We start from the raw sequence: 14427 nt of genomic DNA, 5'->3' as shown, positions 1-14427 counted from the left end.
CCCATCCACTCGCCACCCCCCACTCGCCATGTCCAATGCCCTCTCCACCACCACCCCGGCTGCGATCTCCCCATCTTGGCTCCACTCTTCCCCCCCATCTCTCCTGCTGGGTCCGCTCTTCCCCCCCTGGCCCCCATCTCTCCCCCCCCCCCCGCAATTCCCTTGCCCCCGGCCCGATGGACACAGCCCTCCAGGAGTGCTGTGCCTAGTGTGCGGCTTCTCCCGGCTACTTGCAAGTAAGCGAGCAGCCGGGAAAAGCCATGGAACCAGCTAGATTTTCTGCAGCCCCGGGCTCAGCCCGGAGCTGCAGAAAAACCGGGCCACAAGTGGATCCGGTCATCCTGGGTCAAGGGAGGATTTAGCCCGGCCTGACCCTGGGATCCCCTGTGCGTCATCTGCACACACAGCAGGGAGCCCGGGCCTCGCACCAGGCTAAACCCTCGTCTAGGAAGGCCCTAAGTGCCACACAGGGCATCCAGCGCTCAGTCAGGGACGAACCCGGGATGATCCCAGGATAAACCTTAGGTCTAGCTGTGGCCTGGGTCTGCACAATTATGGAGGGGGGGGGAAGCCACATTGGCTTATTTTCCCTCCCTGCTCATGCTGGTCACGAGCTGCCTAATTGACGTAATTAGTCTCTTCAGATGTGAGTTGTCATGGCATCTGACCCTGGTGAGGGTGGGTGGCTGGGGTGGTTTAGAAACCACCCTGAAACCCATGGCTTGTTCTAGGGTTGCTGGGTTGTTAGTTATCATGTGAACCCGCCCAGAGGCTTCTCCTTTTCCTTTCTTTTAAACCTGTTTTCTTTCTGTCTCTCTGTCTTTTTATTAGTGTAGGTATTGGCTGCTCTTCCCTTAGTGTTTCTTTTTAAGCAGCAGTGTTCACAAAATTGAACCTGGTGTCCAGTGAACATGGACTTGGGGCTTTGAATTCCTGAACATTTATCTTAGATGCCCGAGGACTGGGGCCACAGCTAGACCTAAGGTTTATCCTGGGATCATCCAGGGTTCGCCCCTGCTTGGATTTGACAAAGATGGAACTAAATTCTTTAATTAATCTCAGACTTGAAGGCTGAGAAAGCCAAACAAATGAAGGAGATTTGATGGCTACTTTCTTCAAACTTCCCCAAACATACAAAAGAACGTGCAATAAATAAATAAATAAATAAATACAGAGTACATTCAGATCAGCCCTAGTTTAAATGATATGGCTCTTTCCGGATCATTCTGTTGAAAAATGTGCATGAACTACTAGGTTGAAGATGGTCATTAAACAGATATATATATAGATAGATATATATAGTACTTCTTTATACAGTCAAGAGCCTCGTCTGGCGCAGAGTGGTAAAGCAGCAGTTTCTGCAGCTGAAACTCTCTCTCTACAGCCTGAGTTCGATCCCAGCGGAAGCTGGTTTCAGGCAGCTGGCTCGGGTCGACTCAGCCTTCCATCCTCCCGAGGTCGGTAAAATGAGTACCCAGTTAGCTGGGGGAAAGGTAATAAGGGCCGAGGAAGGCAATGGCAAACCACCCCGCTATAAGGCCTGCCAAGAAAACGTCAACGAAAGCTGGCGTCCCTCCAAGAGTCAGTAATGACTCAGTGCTTGCACAGAGGTTCCTTTCCTTTCCTATACAGTCATCATGTGAGGGGTTACGGTGGGGCTATGGATCCATTCTGAGTTTCAGTCAAAACCAACCAGAACTATAAAGGAGCTATTCATGGAGCTGAACCATATTCCCAAAATAGTATCAGAACCTTGGAGAGCTCATTTAGACATCTGGCTGGAATGGATTCAGCACCCAAACAAAATTGGAGCCACCAACCTCCACTGCTCATATCTTGAACATAGTGTGTTTTCCCATAGCATCCCAGTCAGGGTGACCTTTAACTTTTGACACAGATAGTTGTAAAGGTTTTTGGTTAAGTAGACCAGCTGTACATAGCGTGCAGACAAAGTTATTGAAATAAATCTCACGTTTGTTATGGAGAAAAATTGTATTCCCTTTTGGCGATTGTTTTGGAAAGTTAATTGCCCTTATCTTCAATATTGAATATCCAGATTTCATGTTTTTATGTCTCTATGTGCTCAAGACTGAGATAATTCAAAGTATCTTTTCTTTTATCCAGTGGTTGATACCAGCTTGGCTGTGACTGTATATCCTTTGATGCTAAAATAACATTTCAAGCATATTCCAAAATACAAACCTCATTAAGATGGAGTTACAGCGTCAGCATCTCAAGGGAAATGAAACTTAAAGAATGTTGAAATTAGCAATAACATAAAGCTACAGGAGTACAGGGGGAAGGGAGCTTAGATAAAACTTCAAAAGGTAAAATGCATCATTTGGTGCAAATGTATACAAAGGAAAGTCAAATGCAGTGGTAGAAATACAGGTCCTGGCCCCACCACCTCTGTTTTAAACCAGATATCTCCAGAACCCGCTCTATGCAACTTACAGACTGATTTCAATAATGTATTTTCCTTTTTTACCAGATAACTTTGTGGTTGATATCAGTTCTTGTGTACGTGCCTGTCCCAGTCCTAAGATGGAAGTTGAAGAAAATGGTATCAAGACATGTAAACCATGCACCGACATTTGCCCTAAAGGTAGGCGTTCATTTATTATAGCTTTAAGTATCATGTAGTTAGATCTATAATACAGAGAAACCAAATAGAATTAAAACTATATGTATGCACTATAATGACACAAAGCAGGGTGTATTTGCAAATGGAACAGAAGTGATGAAACTAGCATACAGTGTGTCTCAGTGAACAGCAACCTTTCCCAGCCTGCTGCCCTCCAGATGTTTTAGGTTATAACTACCAGCATTCCTGAACATTTCAGGGTTGATGGAAGTTGAAGTCCAACTTCTAGGGGGCACCAAGGGAAAGCTGGCTTTTATTTTATTTAACTTTTATTTATTAGTACTATTTACATACTGCTTAATATAATAAAGTATCTAAGCGTTTTTCCTCCTAAACCTTCTCCTCATCTCTCATTCTCTCTTACTGTCAATGATGTTACGCTTACTCCGGTCAAGGAAGCTCGTAGCCTTGGCTTTATATTCGACTCCTCGCTCTCCTTTATTCCTCATATTGAGGCAGTAGCTAAATCCTGTCGTTTTTTCCTGTATAATATTGCCAGGCTTCGATCATTTTTGTCTGTCTCTTCTGCCAAGATGCTTGTTCATGCACTGGTTATTTCTCGGTTGGACTACTGCAACCTTCTTCTCTCTGGCCTTCCTTCTTCTCACATCAGTCCATTGGTTTCTGTCCACCACGCGGCCACTAAGATCATCTTCTTGGCTCGCCGCTCTGACCATGTTACTCCACTTCTGAAATCTCTTCACTGGCTTCCAATTCACTTCAGAATCCAATATAAACTTCCCCTGTTGACCTTCAAAGCTTTTCACTGTCTAGCTCCTTCCTATCTCTCCTCTCTCATCTCACACTATTGCCCTACTCGTGCTCTCCGCTCCTCTGACGCCATGTTTCTCGCCTGCCCAAGGGTCTCTACTTCCCTTGCCCGGCTTCGTCCATTTTCTTCTGCTGCCCCTTACGCCTGGAACGCTCTTCCAGAACATCTGAGATCCACAAGTTCAATCACAGCTTTTAAAGCTCAGCTAAAAACTTTTCTTTTTCCTAAATCTTTTAAAACTTGATGCTGTTTGGACTTTATACTGTTAGTTTTACCCTACCCTGTGCCTGTTTACCCTACCCAGTGCCTGTTTGCATTCTCTTCCCCTCCTTATCGCTTTACTATGATTTTAATAGAATGTAAGCCTATGCGGCAGGGTCTTGCTATTTACTGTTTTACTCTGTACAGCACCATGTACATAGATGGTGCTATATAAATAAATAAATAAATAAATAAATAATAATAATAATAATAATAATAACATATAAATATTAAAAAAATCACATCTAAAATACGCTATTAAAAACTAATTCCAACTACAATAACAGTTCAAAGAAGATGGAGCAGTATATGCTTAATTGCAATTAATTACAAGCCAGAAAAAGTCTGGGTGAATAAGTGCATTTTCAGGAGGTGCCCCATTTTCTGCATTCCGAACTGCATAGGGGGGCAGGGGAGAGTTTTCCAAAGGGAGGATGTCCCCACTGAGAAGCTCCGCCTGAGGTTCGTGTGTCCTTACCCGCCTGTTGAAGACAATGTCCTAGAGCAGCCTTTCTCAACCTGGGGCGCTCCAGATGTGTTGGACTACAACTCCCAGAATGCCCCAGCCAGCTCTGCTGGCTGGGGCATTCTGGGAGATGCAGTCCAACACATCTGGAGTGCCCCAGGTTGAGAACCACTGTCCTAGAGGATACAACTCCACACCTGCAATCAGAAAGCTCTTCTCTCTATAGAACGGGGGTGTCGACACACAACTAGACAAGATGGCAAGTGAAACAACCTTGAGTTTGCCAACTCCTTAGCAAGTGGCTGGGGGTGGGAATTTAGAATGTAGCAGGGACAGGCAGAAGGAGGATTTGAACCATACCTCTGCTGCACTTTTCTACCAGAAACTGCCTCTTTTTTTAGCTATAAAAAATGCTGGTGTGTAGAAGTGGGTTGATTCTAGACCAAGACTACCACTGGGAGAAAAGCAACTTTGAAAAGCTGTTGTTGTTGTTTTGTGGGGTATCTAGTTTGGCCCTCAAACATAAAGCATTTGGGAATCCCAAATATGATGCCCAGGGAGAGGGCCTTTTTAGTGGTGCCCCCCCCCCCCCCAATTATGGAATGATCTCCCCGATGAGGCTCGCCTGGCACCAACATAGTTATCTTTTCGGCGCCAGGTTAAGGCCTTTCTCTTCTCCCAGGCATTTAACAGCATTTAATAACATATGCTAAGTTTTTGTTTTTTTAATGGACCCCAGAACTGTTGTTGTTTAAAATGGATACTGTATACGGTTGTTTTTATATTTTTTGATGGTTTTAAATTTTGTATATTTTTTAATGTCCACTTTTTTGTAACTTTTGTAAACTGCCCAGAGAGCTTCGGCTATGGGGCGGTATATAAATTTAATAAATAAATAAGATACCACTAATGAAAGATTGACTTGTTGAATCCCAAGTAAATCCACTGTTGAAATTGTGCTGGTTTAATAGACTGACAGTGGATCCTTTTCAACGCCTACTTTGTTTCCTGCCTTTGCTGTGCCTCCTCTTTCTGGTTTATACACTCCCAGAAGAGAAGTACAAGCAGAGGGTGATGAAGACTGGGAAAAGGAGTTCAGGAAAGAGTTCCTTCATTTGAGGTGGAATTTGAAATATCTGGTAAAAAAAAATTACGCATGAGGCCCTGGTTCAGGGTGGGAAAATGTAGCCCTATGTCTCGATAGTCAGACATCTACACAGTGTTAAACAGTGAGCTGTCATGAAAAGGATATGGCTATTTGAGTCTAGTTTTATTCCTTCAGTGGTGGAATAATATGCCACAGAGGAAAAACCACACTACATTGAAGAGGTAAAATGTACATGCTGTTTTCAGGGGCTTCAGATAGATAAAAAGAACTTCTAGTATCAGCATGCACTCAAATGCACCATAATGCTTACTGGTACAGATCGTGTCTAATATGGTGCTTGAGGACCTTTAAAAAAATTTTATAGCCATACCTGTTTGACCTTGTTCTCACTGAGTAGGTAAGCCTATGTTTGGCCTGTACCATTTGAGACTGCATGTAGGGGCTTGCACGAATTAATATTTCCTGGGGAAAAGGCCATGTTAAAGGGAAAGCTACATATGAAACTGTCTTACATTGATTGAGATCATTGGTGTATCTACCCCATTATGGTCTATTCTAGGGGTGTCCAACCTTTTTGTGTTATTATTGCTGTATTTGAACACTGGATTCAACTCCTAGCACTGCTGCTATAAATACCACTTTTTCAAAACACACAATCATGTGTTCAGAACACAGGCATTCATTTAATTTTTTTATAACTGCTTTATTGGCTCCCTTATAAGTATTTCCTTGCATACTTTGGCCTTCTGCTTTTAGGTACTTAAAACGGTTCAAGAGTTTAATATTTAGGACTCATAGGGGAGTCCTATAATTTCATTTGAAGATTTAACAGCAAGATTTGTGTCATACTTCAGTGAAATAGATGGCTTTAGAGGCCTGAGAACAACACTTTAGCTGATGACTTCGCATCGGCTTGTAAAATTTAGGCACAGCTTTCTCCTTGCCTTCCCATAACCCCGTTCCTTCCTTGTTATTTTCTCTCACACATACACACCAGCATTCACTGTCTCCCTGCTCTTAGGACGTTTATGAGGGGTTTCTCAGCCAACTTTCTTATGTCTTCCCAGCTCTGCTTCATCGTGTCCACTAACAACACTTTACACATAGATCTTTAAGAGAGGTTTGAAACTTTCATTCCACTTGAATGGTAGCTGAACTGACTGACAACATTCTATGACTGACCCTTATTGCACAGCCTGGTCTCCTTGGTCTTAGGACTTCGCTAGACCTACCTATTAATGCGTGACGGAGGAGGGAAAATCTGGCGATGTGTTTATTGCGAGATCCCTCCTCTGTTTACACGCAATGACCTCAGATGGAGAGGCGTCGCGCCTGCCATTTTTTTTGTTAAAGGGCCAGCAGCGCACGAACGCTCATGCGCAAAAGGTGAGTAATTTTTTTAAAAAATAAATTATTTTCCCCTCTCCCCCCACCCTGCCCCCGATGGGTGCAGCTCTCGGCTCCTTGCTCAGCCCAAGACCGCAGAAAAACTGGGGCTAAAGGGGAGGGCGAGATCCCGGGGCAAGAGAGGGATCATCCCTCCCTGATCCCGGGATCCTCTGTGCGTCATGTGGATGCAAAGGGGTTTCACCCTGTCTAGCTATGTATGGCCTCTGTCTGATTCCATGAAAACTGGATTAGATAACCTGTTTTTCCTGTTTAATTACAAACCATTCTGAATTGTCATACACTCAATGTCATAAAAGAATCCAAATATATGAACGCAGATGTTTTAAAAAGTTATTTATTTTTACAGCATGTGATGGCATAGGTACAGGAAGTTTGATGTATGCTCAGACCGTAGACTCCAGTAACATTGACAAATTTGTCAACTGCACCAAGATCAATGGGAACCTGATCTTCCTCGTCACTGGGATCCATGGGTGAGTGCAAAGAATCATCATATGCAGCATCTAAGTAAAAGACCCACTCAGACTGTGCAACTTTTCTGTCATTTCATATTGGGATGAAGCATCAGGCCAGCACTGCTTGTCCCGAAAAGGGATCTGTTTGTAGCATGGGAAGAAACGATGGAATGCGCTCATCCCAGTTCAGACCAAATTGTCTAATGTTATTATAGCATGGAAGGGGCAGGTGGGTTCCTACATCACAAGAGTAGCATCAAAAGGGGCCCTTACATGCCCAAACTGTGAGATTGAAATCCAGGTTCTGTGCATCATCATCATCATCATCATGGCTTTTGACATTCCAGCTATGGAGTTTGAGACACTTGATCAAGACTACTGGGACTTTCTGAATCCATTTTGAAAGACATCTATTGGCCAGTCTCAGGGAAGGCAGTCAGATACACATAGGGACTTGTGGAAGGGGGAGACAGGGGCCTAATCTACACCAAGCAGGATATCCCACTATGAAAGTGGTATGAAAGCAGTATATGAAAGGCAGGAGACACACTGCTACTTTATAGCAGTATTGAAGTGCACTGACAACTGTTGGGGCCCATTGACACATACCATATACCGCTTTCATACTGCTATATCCTGCTTGCTGTGGCTCCTGCCTTTTATATACCACTTTCATACCACTTTCATAGTGCAATATTCTGCTTAGGCCAGGGACTTCCATTGCTCATTAACTGAGTGAAATTCTTGCCTTCCCTAAGCATTGACCTTTGAAGACATTCATTTAAAAGTTGGTGGGTGAATGGCAGCTCTGTCGGTTTCATTTTTCTGCCCCTTCGCCCTGACCTATCAACATAGGCGTGCACAGCATACCTCATTAGGGTGTGCAGCCAGGTCAGTTTTTTAAAAGGAAAACATTGGTTGAATATTCAATCATAAAGGACATTATTTTTCATTTATTTATTAAACACTGCAGACACTGATGCCCTACGCTGTGTTTGGCTTGCCTGATCACGGGAGGACCGTGGGAGGGGGGAGGTGAGGAGTTGCTCCTCAAAGCACAGCATTGGTGGGTCTTTCTGGCGATAGTTGCTGGAAGAGGAGCTTACAAGGCAATATTAGGCCTCTTTGAAGCATGGCTCCCAGCAGAAGGGCTCCGGGCAGAGCAATTCCTTTTCGCTCCTGCTGCCGGGAGTACCAGTGTGCTGTTGGGGGAGGGGCAGTGGAGCAGCCAGAGGGAAGCTGGAGGACTGTTTCTGCTGCATTTGGATCCCCCTCTGGATCCCTACTCAATTGAGTGCTTAGTGCTTGAGACATTAGGGTGTGCCTGGGCATACCCCACACACCCTTTGTGCATGCCTATGCCTGTCAGTTAAGGATGCTTATGAAATTTTCTCCATCCAAATTTCTTTCTATATGTTGCAATTCCAAATTACCAAGTTCTGAGGGCAGGGTCAAATGGAGCACTTGTACCCATACCAATTCCATTCTGCAAGCGGTTGGTGCCACTGATTCTGTTGTGCAAGCTGGACCCACCAGAAATTTAGCTGCTACTTAGATGAACAGAAATGCTCGTTTCTGGAAGGAGGCAGGAAGGAGGCAGATCTTGATAGGCTGGAGTGCTGGGCTGAAAACAACAGAATGAAATTTAATAGGGATAAATGCCAAGTTCTACATTTAGGAAATAGAAACCAAAGGCACAGTTACAAGATGGGGGATACTTGGCTCAGCAATACTACAAACGAGGAGGATCTTGGAATTGTTGTAGATCACAAGCTGAATATGAGCCAACAGTGCAATATGGCTGCAAGAAAGGCAAATGCTATTTTGGGCTGCATTAATAGAAGTATAGCTTCCAAATCACGTGAGGTACTGGTTCCTCTCTATTCGGCCCTGGTTAGGCCTCATCTAGAGTATTGCGTCCAGTTCTGGGCTCCACAATTCAAGAAGGACGCAGACAAGCTGGAGCATGTTCAGAGGAGGGCAACCAGGATGATCAGGGGTCTGGAAACAAAGCTCTATGAAGAGAGACTGAAAGAACTGGGCATGTTTAGCCTGGAGAAGAGAAGATTGAGGGGAGGCATGATAGCACTCTTCAAATACTTGAAAGGTTGCCACACAGAGGAGGGCCAGGATCTCTTCTCGATCCTCCCAGAGTGCAGGACACGGAATAACAGGCTCAAGTAAAAGGAAACCAGATTCCAACTGGACATCAAGAAAAACTTCCTGACTGTTAGAGCAGTACGACAATGGAATCAGTTACCTAGGGAGGTTGTGGGCTCTCCCACACTAGAGTCATTCAAGAGGCAGCTGGACAACCATCTGTCAGGGATGCTTTAGGGTGGATTCCTGCATTGAGTAGGGGGTTGGACTCGATGGCCTTGTAGGCCCCTTCCAACTCTGCTATTCTATGATTCTTTGGTAGAGCTCTTATCCCTCATTTGAGCTCTGCCAATATGCCTCCACCTGGAAACGAGCGTTCAATTGACGTTGCACAAGCGGTGGGGCCCACGTGTGCAATGAAACTGGTGGAGTGTAAGAGAATTGATGGGGACATGAGCACACCATTGAATTCTGCCCAATGTTTCCAGAGCAGCACACCGCATTAAAAATCTGCTCTTCCTCTGTGCTGTTTTTGGACAGTATTTGAGCATGGGCGTTTTGCTCCAGTTTTCAGTTCATGTCGTTTTCTTCTTCTTACACTTAACCAACGTACATTAGTGTACTGGTGCACCTGTGTGCATTGATTAAGTAACTGTGCAAAAAAGAATCCTGGTGTGATCATGGCAAGTTTCCTTTTTGTGCTGTTTTTAATCAATGTGCATGTGCACTGGGGCACATCAGTAACCTGTAACAAGAAAAATATGCTAACTGGAACATATGCCGACTCTGAAATTAATGTCAGGAATTCACTGAATTAAATTGGGAGACAGGTAAGTGGAACGTATAGCAGAGCCAATCCACAAAATAAAGGTACTCCTTCTGATGTAAGTGTTACTATCATGCCCAAGATATGAAAATTGCTCAGCCTCCTGAAAGAAAAGTCCTAAGTACCATTATTCCTAATGTACTGCCAGCATCACATTAAAATAATATTTTGAAGACATACTTCTTAGCTACTTCAATGAGGGGAAATGTAAAATTAATTAAATTTGTTTGGCCTTTAAAAACAGTAAGTGTTACAAAGTATATTTGCTGTCTTGAAGTTATAAGGGAAGTTCACTCATCACACAGAATAATTAAACTGAGCATTACAAAAAAAATTGTCAATATGGATACAATATATAATCACAATATGAATATAGGGTATTTGAATAAAAACATTCAGGATGAATTCTATTTTTAGTATTTAAATAATTGGGTAGTAGGTTGCATGTTTATATTGGGGAATCGCTTCAGATCTTAAAATACCAAAATATTTTAAAACCTTATAATATATTCAAACTCATTCAATGGAAGACCGTGTAGGAACATAGGACTGTCTTAGACCTGGCCAAATGATTTGTCCACCTAGGTCAGTTTTGTCTTCTCTGATTGTAGTGGCTCACCAAGGCCTTTGGCACAGAGAGGCTTTTCTTGTCTTATGCTGTTTAATAAAAAGAGTCTGACCCATAACCTGCTGATTCATTTGTTGGGCACTGAATTTACCTTAAGATTGCAGAGCATGCAACTAGTCCAAAGGAGATGTGCAAATGCCTGTTATTAACATTAAAAGTATCTATGTACATGGACAAGGGAGTTCATATCAGGTGGGGTCCTCAGCCCCCTCCACATCTCCTGGGGTCCCAGTTCAACCCTTCAAGATTACTGAGATGGCCATATTCCCCGGAGATGCTATGCAGGAATAAGTCCAGTTTTGCAGTTTTCCTGCAATTATTTATGTATTTATTTTATTACATATCTATACTGCCCAATAGCTGATGCTCTCTCAGTTACCTTAAAGGATATAAAGTTCACTGATGATGTATTAGGACACCTCTTAGGTGTGTGTCAATCACTGGCTGTCAGTAAAGACACCACACTAATGCATAGTGCTCACCCTAATTTAGAACCCAAACCATGGTTTGTGCTTCCAAAACATACAGGCTAATTCATGGTTTCAGGCAAGAATTTACCCTACCCTACCTTTTTTGTTGATCCCTGGCCATTGGCCCTGCTATTTGGGGCTCATGGTAGTTGCAATCCAACAACATTGGGAGAACTACAGGTTCCTCTGTTGGGTTCTGTCCATCCACTCTGCCCTGTGTTCCTCTCCTTCTTGATTTCAGTTTAAGTATGAGAATTTATAAAATTAGTTCTCGAAGTGGAGCTTGCATAGATGGAATCCTAACATTCAGTTTCTTCAGTTCATGGTCATATTTTATTTCCCCTTGTTAATGCTACCAATGCACACACACCTGCATATTGATAAAAGAGCAATCTTCATGTGTATCAAGATTCTTTTTGTGTGGTATTTTATTGATATACACAGGAGCTCCTGCACAATGGTAAAACACCATTAAAACAAGGGATTCTTGATTCAGCCATACATACAATCACATCAAGGTCGCTTTTTTGAGATGTATCACAGAAGAGTAAAAAGACATGGAAAAACACACACACACCTGAAAATGGCAGCACACTACTTATGCATGTTGCTTTGTATAATATTCTGATTTTTTTTTTTAAAAAAAAAGGACACTGAACAATGTGGGGTTTATTGTACATCAGTTTGACTTCAGAAATAAGAACAAGTAATGTGGAACTCCAAATCCACGGAGAAATTCAGATGAGTAGAATATGAGAAGACCTAAACTAGGAGTAGGCAATCTGTGGCCCTCCAGATGACTTGTCATACAACTCCCATCATCTTTCATCATTGACTATGCTGGGTTGAATTTATGGAAATCGTAGAAACCTCTGGAGGGCTACATGTTAACCACCTTTGCCCTACACCCTTAGCTTAAGTCTACTTATCTACCTTCATTTTCCATCTGCTCGGAACCCCACACAGATTTCAATGGTACAGCATCCTTCTGAGACAGAGCAACAGCCTTAACTATGGCTGGTTGGAAATCACGATATGTGGATTGGTGAGCTATGACTTGAGCTCCTCCTGCGTGAATAGATGCACACTTTGGACTTATGATGCCTTACTTTGAAGCATTTTTTCCCTTTCAAATGGCAGCCTTTTCTCAAGAGCATCACATGGAGCAAAACGTGCAATTAAAAACTATAGTCTTAGATGAAATGGGTTGCATGAACCAGATTGTAGGCCATGATGGGGTACGCCTAAACCACAATAATTAATTGTATAATATTTGGTCAATCCTTTGGGCTTTCTGTGAATATTCGATTTCCCTCTTGCTAACCTCACTGAGAAAACCTGGAAATGCCAGGTCTGCTACATTATTGAGTCTTTAAGACTTATCTCCAAGACATCTTGCTTAATTTGTCTCCCACGTTTGTTCTTGACATCTGAAGGGCACACAAGGATGTGCCTACAATGTGCTCCTCACCTTCTTTTGCATGTGTTAATATTTGTTTTATGACCAAAGAATTGCACAGGGAAATTTCTGTCTGCCTCTAAGAGCCCTAGGGTGAAAAAAAATACCCTATCCATATTTTAATACTGTGTTTTGTGAAGGCAGAGAGTTAGGTGATAGTTTTGTTTTTAAATATCTAGACAGTTTTTTCCAGGATACTTTTGAATGTCTCCCCACCACCGCAATGTATGTTGAAGGTATTTTAGGATTCTTGATCTGATCGATATAGGAGGTTTCGGCCGTTCACATTGGTTGCACCAAATAAATCCAAATCCTGATTCTACTCACAAAATAAATCATTCACTAATCAATAAGGATGACAGTTGCATACTGTAGTAGCTCTTGCGTTGTGAGGTAGGAAGTAAGGATGCACATTTAAATTCTCTCCAAGCAATGTTGGGGTTCCAGATTACCTGATCTTCTTTCCAGTTTGGCATTGATGCATTAGTGGTCTACTATTCTTCCATTTTTGATTGTCATATTTTATTGCATTGATGTTTCTCATATTGGCTTGGAAAATAAGGCAAGCTGTTACTTCTTAAAATGGGAAATCACACAATGTACTGTATTCCAAGTCAATTGGAGTTGTTGCAACCTCCAAACCCTACTCACAAGCCTTCTTCCCTCTCTCTCCCTTTCCCATCCACCTCTGAGCCTCCATCACTGTCCCTCACCTCCACCTCAAATCTCCACCCCTTCATCAACCACCCACCTGCACAACTTGCAGTGGGAGGGAGGACAGGAAGTCATTCTCACACACACCCTTTCCAGCAAAGAGCATTTGGTGCTCTTACAGTAGTGAGCCAGCAAGCACCACTGAGAAAACTACATTTCCCAGGCCTCCCGGGTTTTATATCAGTGCCAAGCCCTATGTGAAGGTGAGACAGAGACCTCCTCCCCCTGTCAGCTGAGGAGCAGTATGGTGGGTGGGTTGGAGTGGGGTTGGACACTCAGGCTTGGGGGTGGGGAGGCTGGTTGGAGACTTGTAGGAGAATCAATATAAAACTAAGCCAGGTAACAACTCAGGGGGTTCTAATGTTTGCTCCATACTTAAAGACAAGCATTGCAATTCACCAATATTTGTATTCTGAGCCAAAGAATTACAAACCTTGGTAACATCTCCATTTTGATCAGATACAGTCTGCAACAATGTTCAGTTTACATTTTTTTTCCCTTACAAGCTATCAGTGCTCAGTAGTACAGGTGTGCATTGTTCAAATCATAACAGAGAGAGAGAGAGAGAGAGAGAGAGAGAGAGAGAGAGAGAGAGAGAGAGAGAGAGAATTTTGTTGTGATTGTGTGATTGCATCAGGTTTTCTTTTTGCACTGATTGAATCAAAACACTGTGTGCGTGTGTGCTGGTGTGCATTGATTGATTTTGACATGTATTTAAATCTGAATCAAATACATCATTAAATGCATTCATTTAAATGTTATATTCTGAATGACAGGCTGTTTTCAATGGATTGCAAAAAGGTGTTTTCTTGAATTAGCTGAATTTTATCTAAGCACAAATATTTTACACATGTGCTCTGCCCCTCTGGTATGATACGGAGAGATTCAAAACGTAAAAGAAATGGAATAATCATGAAACGAACTTCTGGCTTTCTGAATAAGGTCGGTGTCTTGTGTTTGCTAGCTCTAATAAGTAGAAACATTGGCAGAAGTATCAGCAATACCAGTCCTGGCAAGAACAGCATGCCTGCCTCATGCCCAGATTGCACTGCATCTCATGTAGAAATGTCACTGAGATATGAGACGAACATTATAACCCCATAATAAATTTTAT

At 42.8% G+C, this 14427-nt stretch overlaps 1 protein-coding gene across 1 annotated transcript in view; it reads left to right on the top strand.

The window, feature by feature from the left end:
* The window catches only part of ERBB4 (erb-b2 receptor tyrosine kinase 4), a 622759-nt gene that overhangs the window by 351282 nt on the left and 257050 nt on the right, over positions 1-14427 (top strand). Inside the window, exons 8-9 of the mRNA XM_063115870.1 lie at positions 2492-2605; positions 7008-7134. Of these exons, the coding sequence (XP_062971940.1) occupies positions 2492-2605; positions 7008-7134 (241 nt within the window). The remainder of the gene's footprint in view (positions 1-2491; positions 2606-7007; positions 7135-14427) is intronic.

This window comes from Elgaria multicarinata, chromosome 2, assembly GCF_023053635.1.
Source record: "Elgaria multicarinata webbii isolate HBS135686 ecotype San Diego chromosome 2, rElgMul1.1.pri, whole genome shotgun sequence".
Lineage (NCBI taxonomy): Eukaryota > Metazoa > Chordata > Lepidosauria > Squamata > Anguidae > Elgaria > Elgaria multicarinata.
Note: the sequence above shows the minus strand (reverse complement) of the source record. Positions and strands in the feature narration are given on the sequence as shown.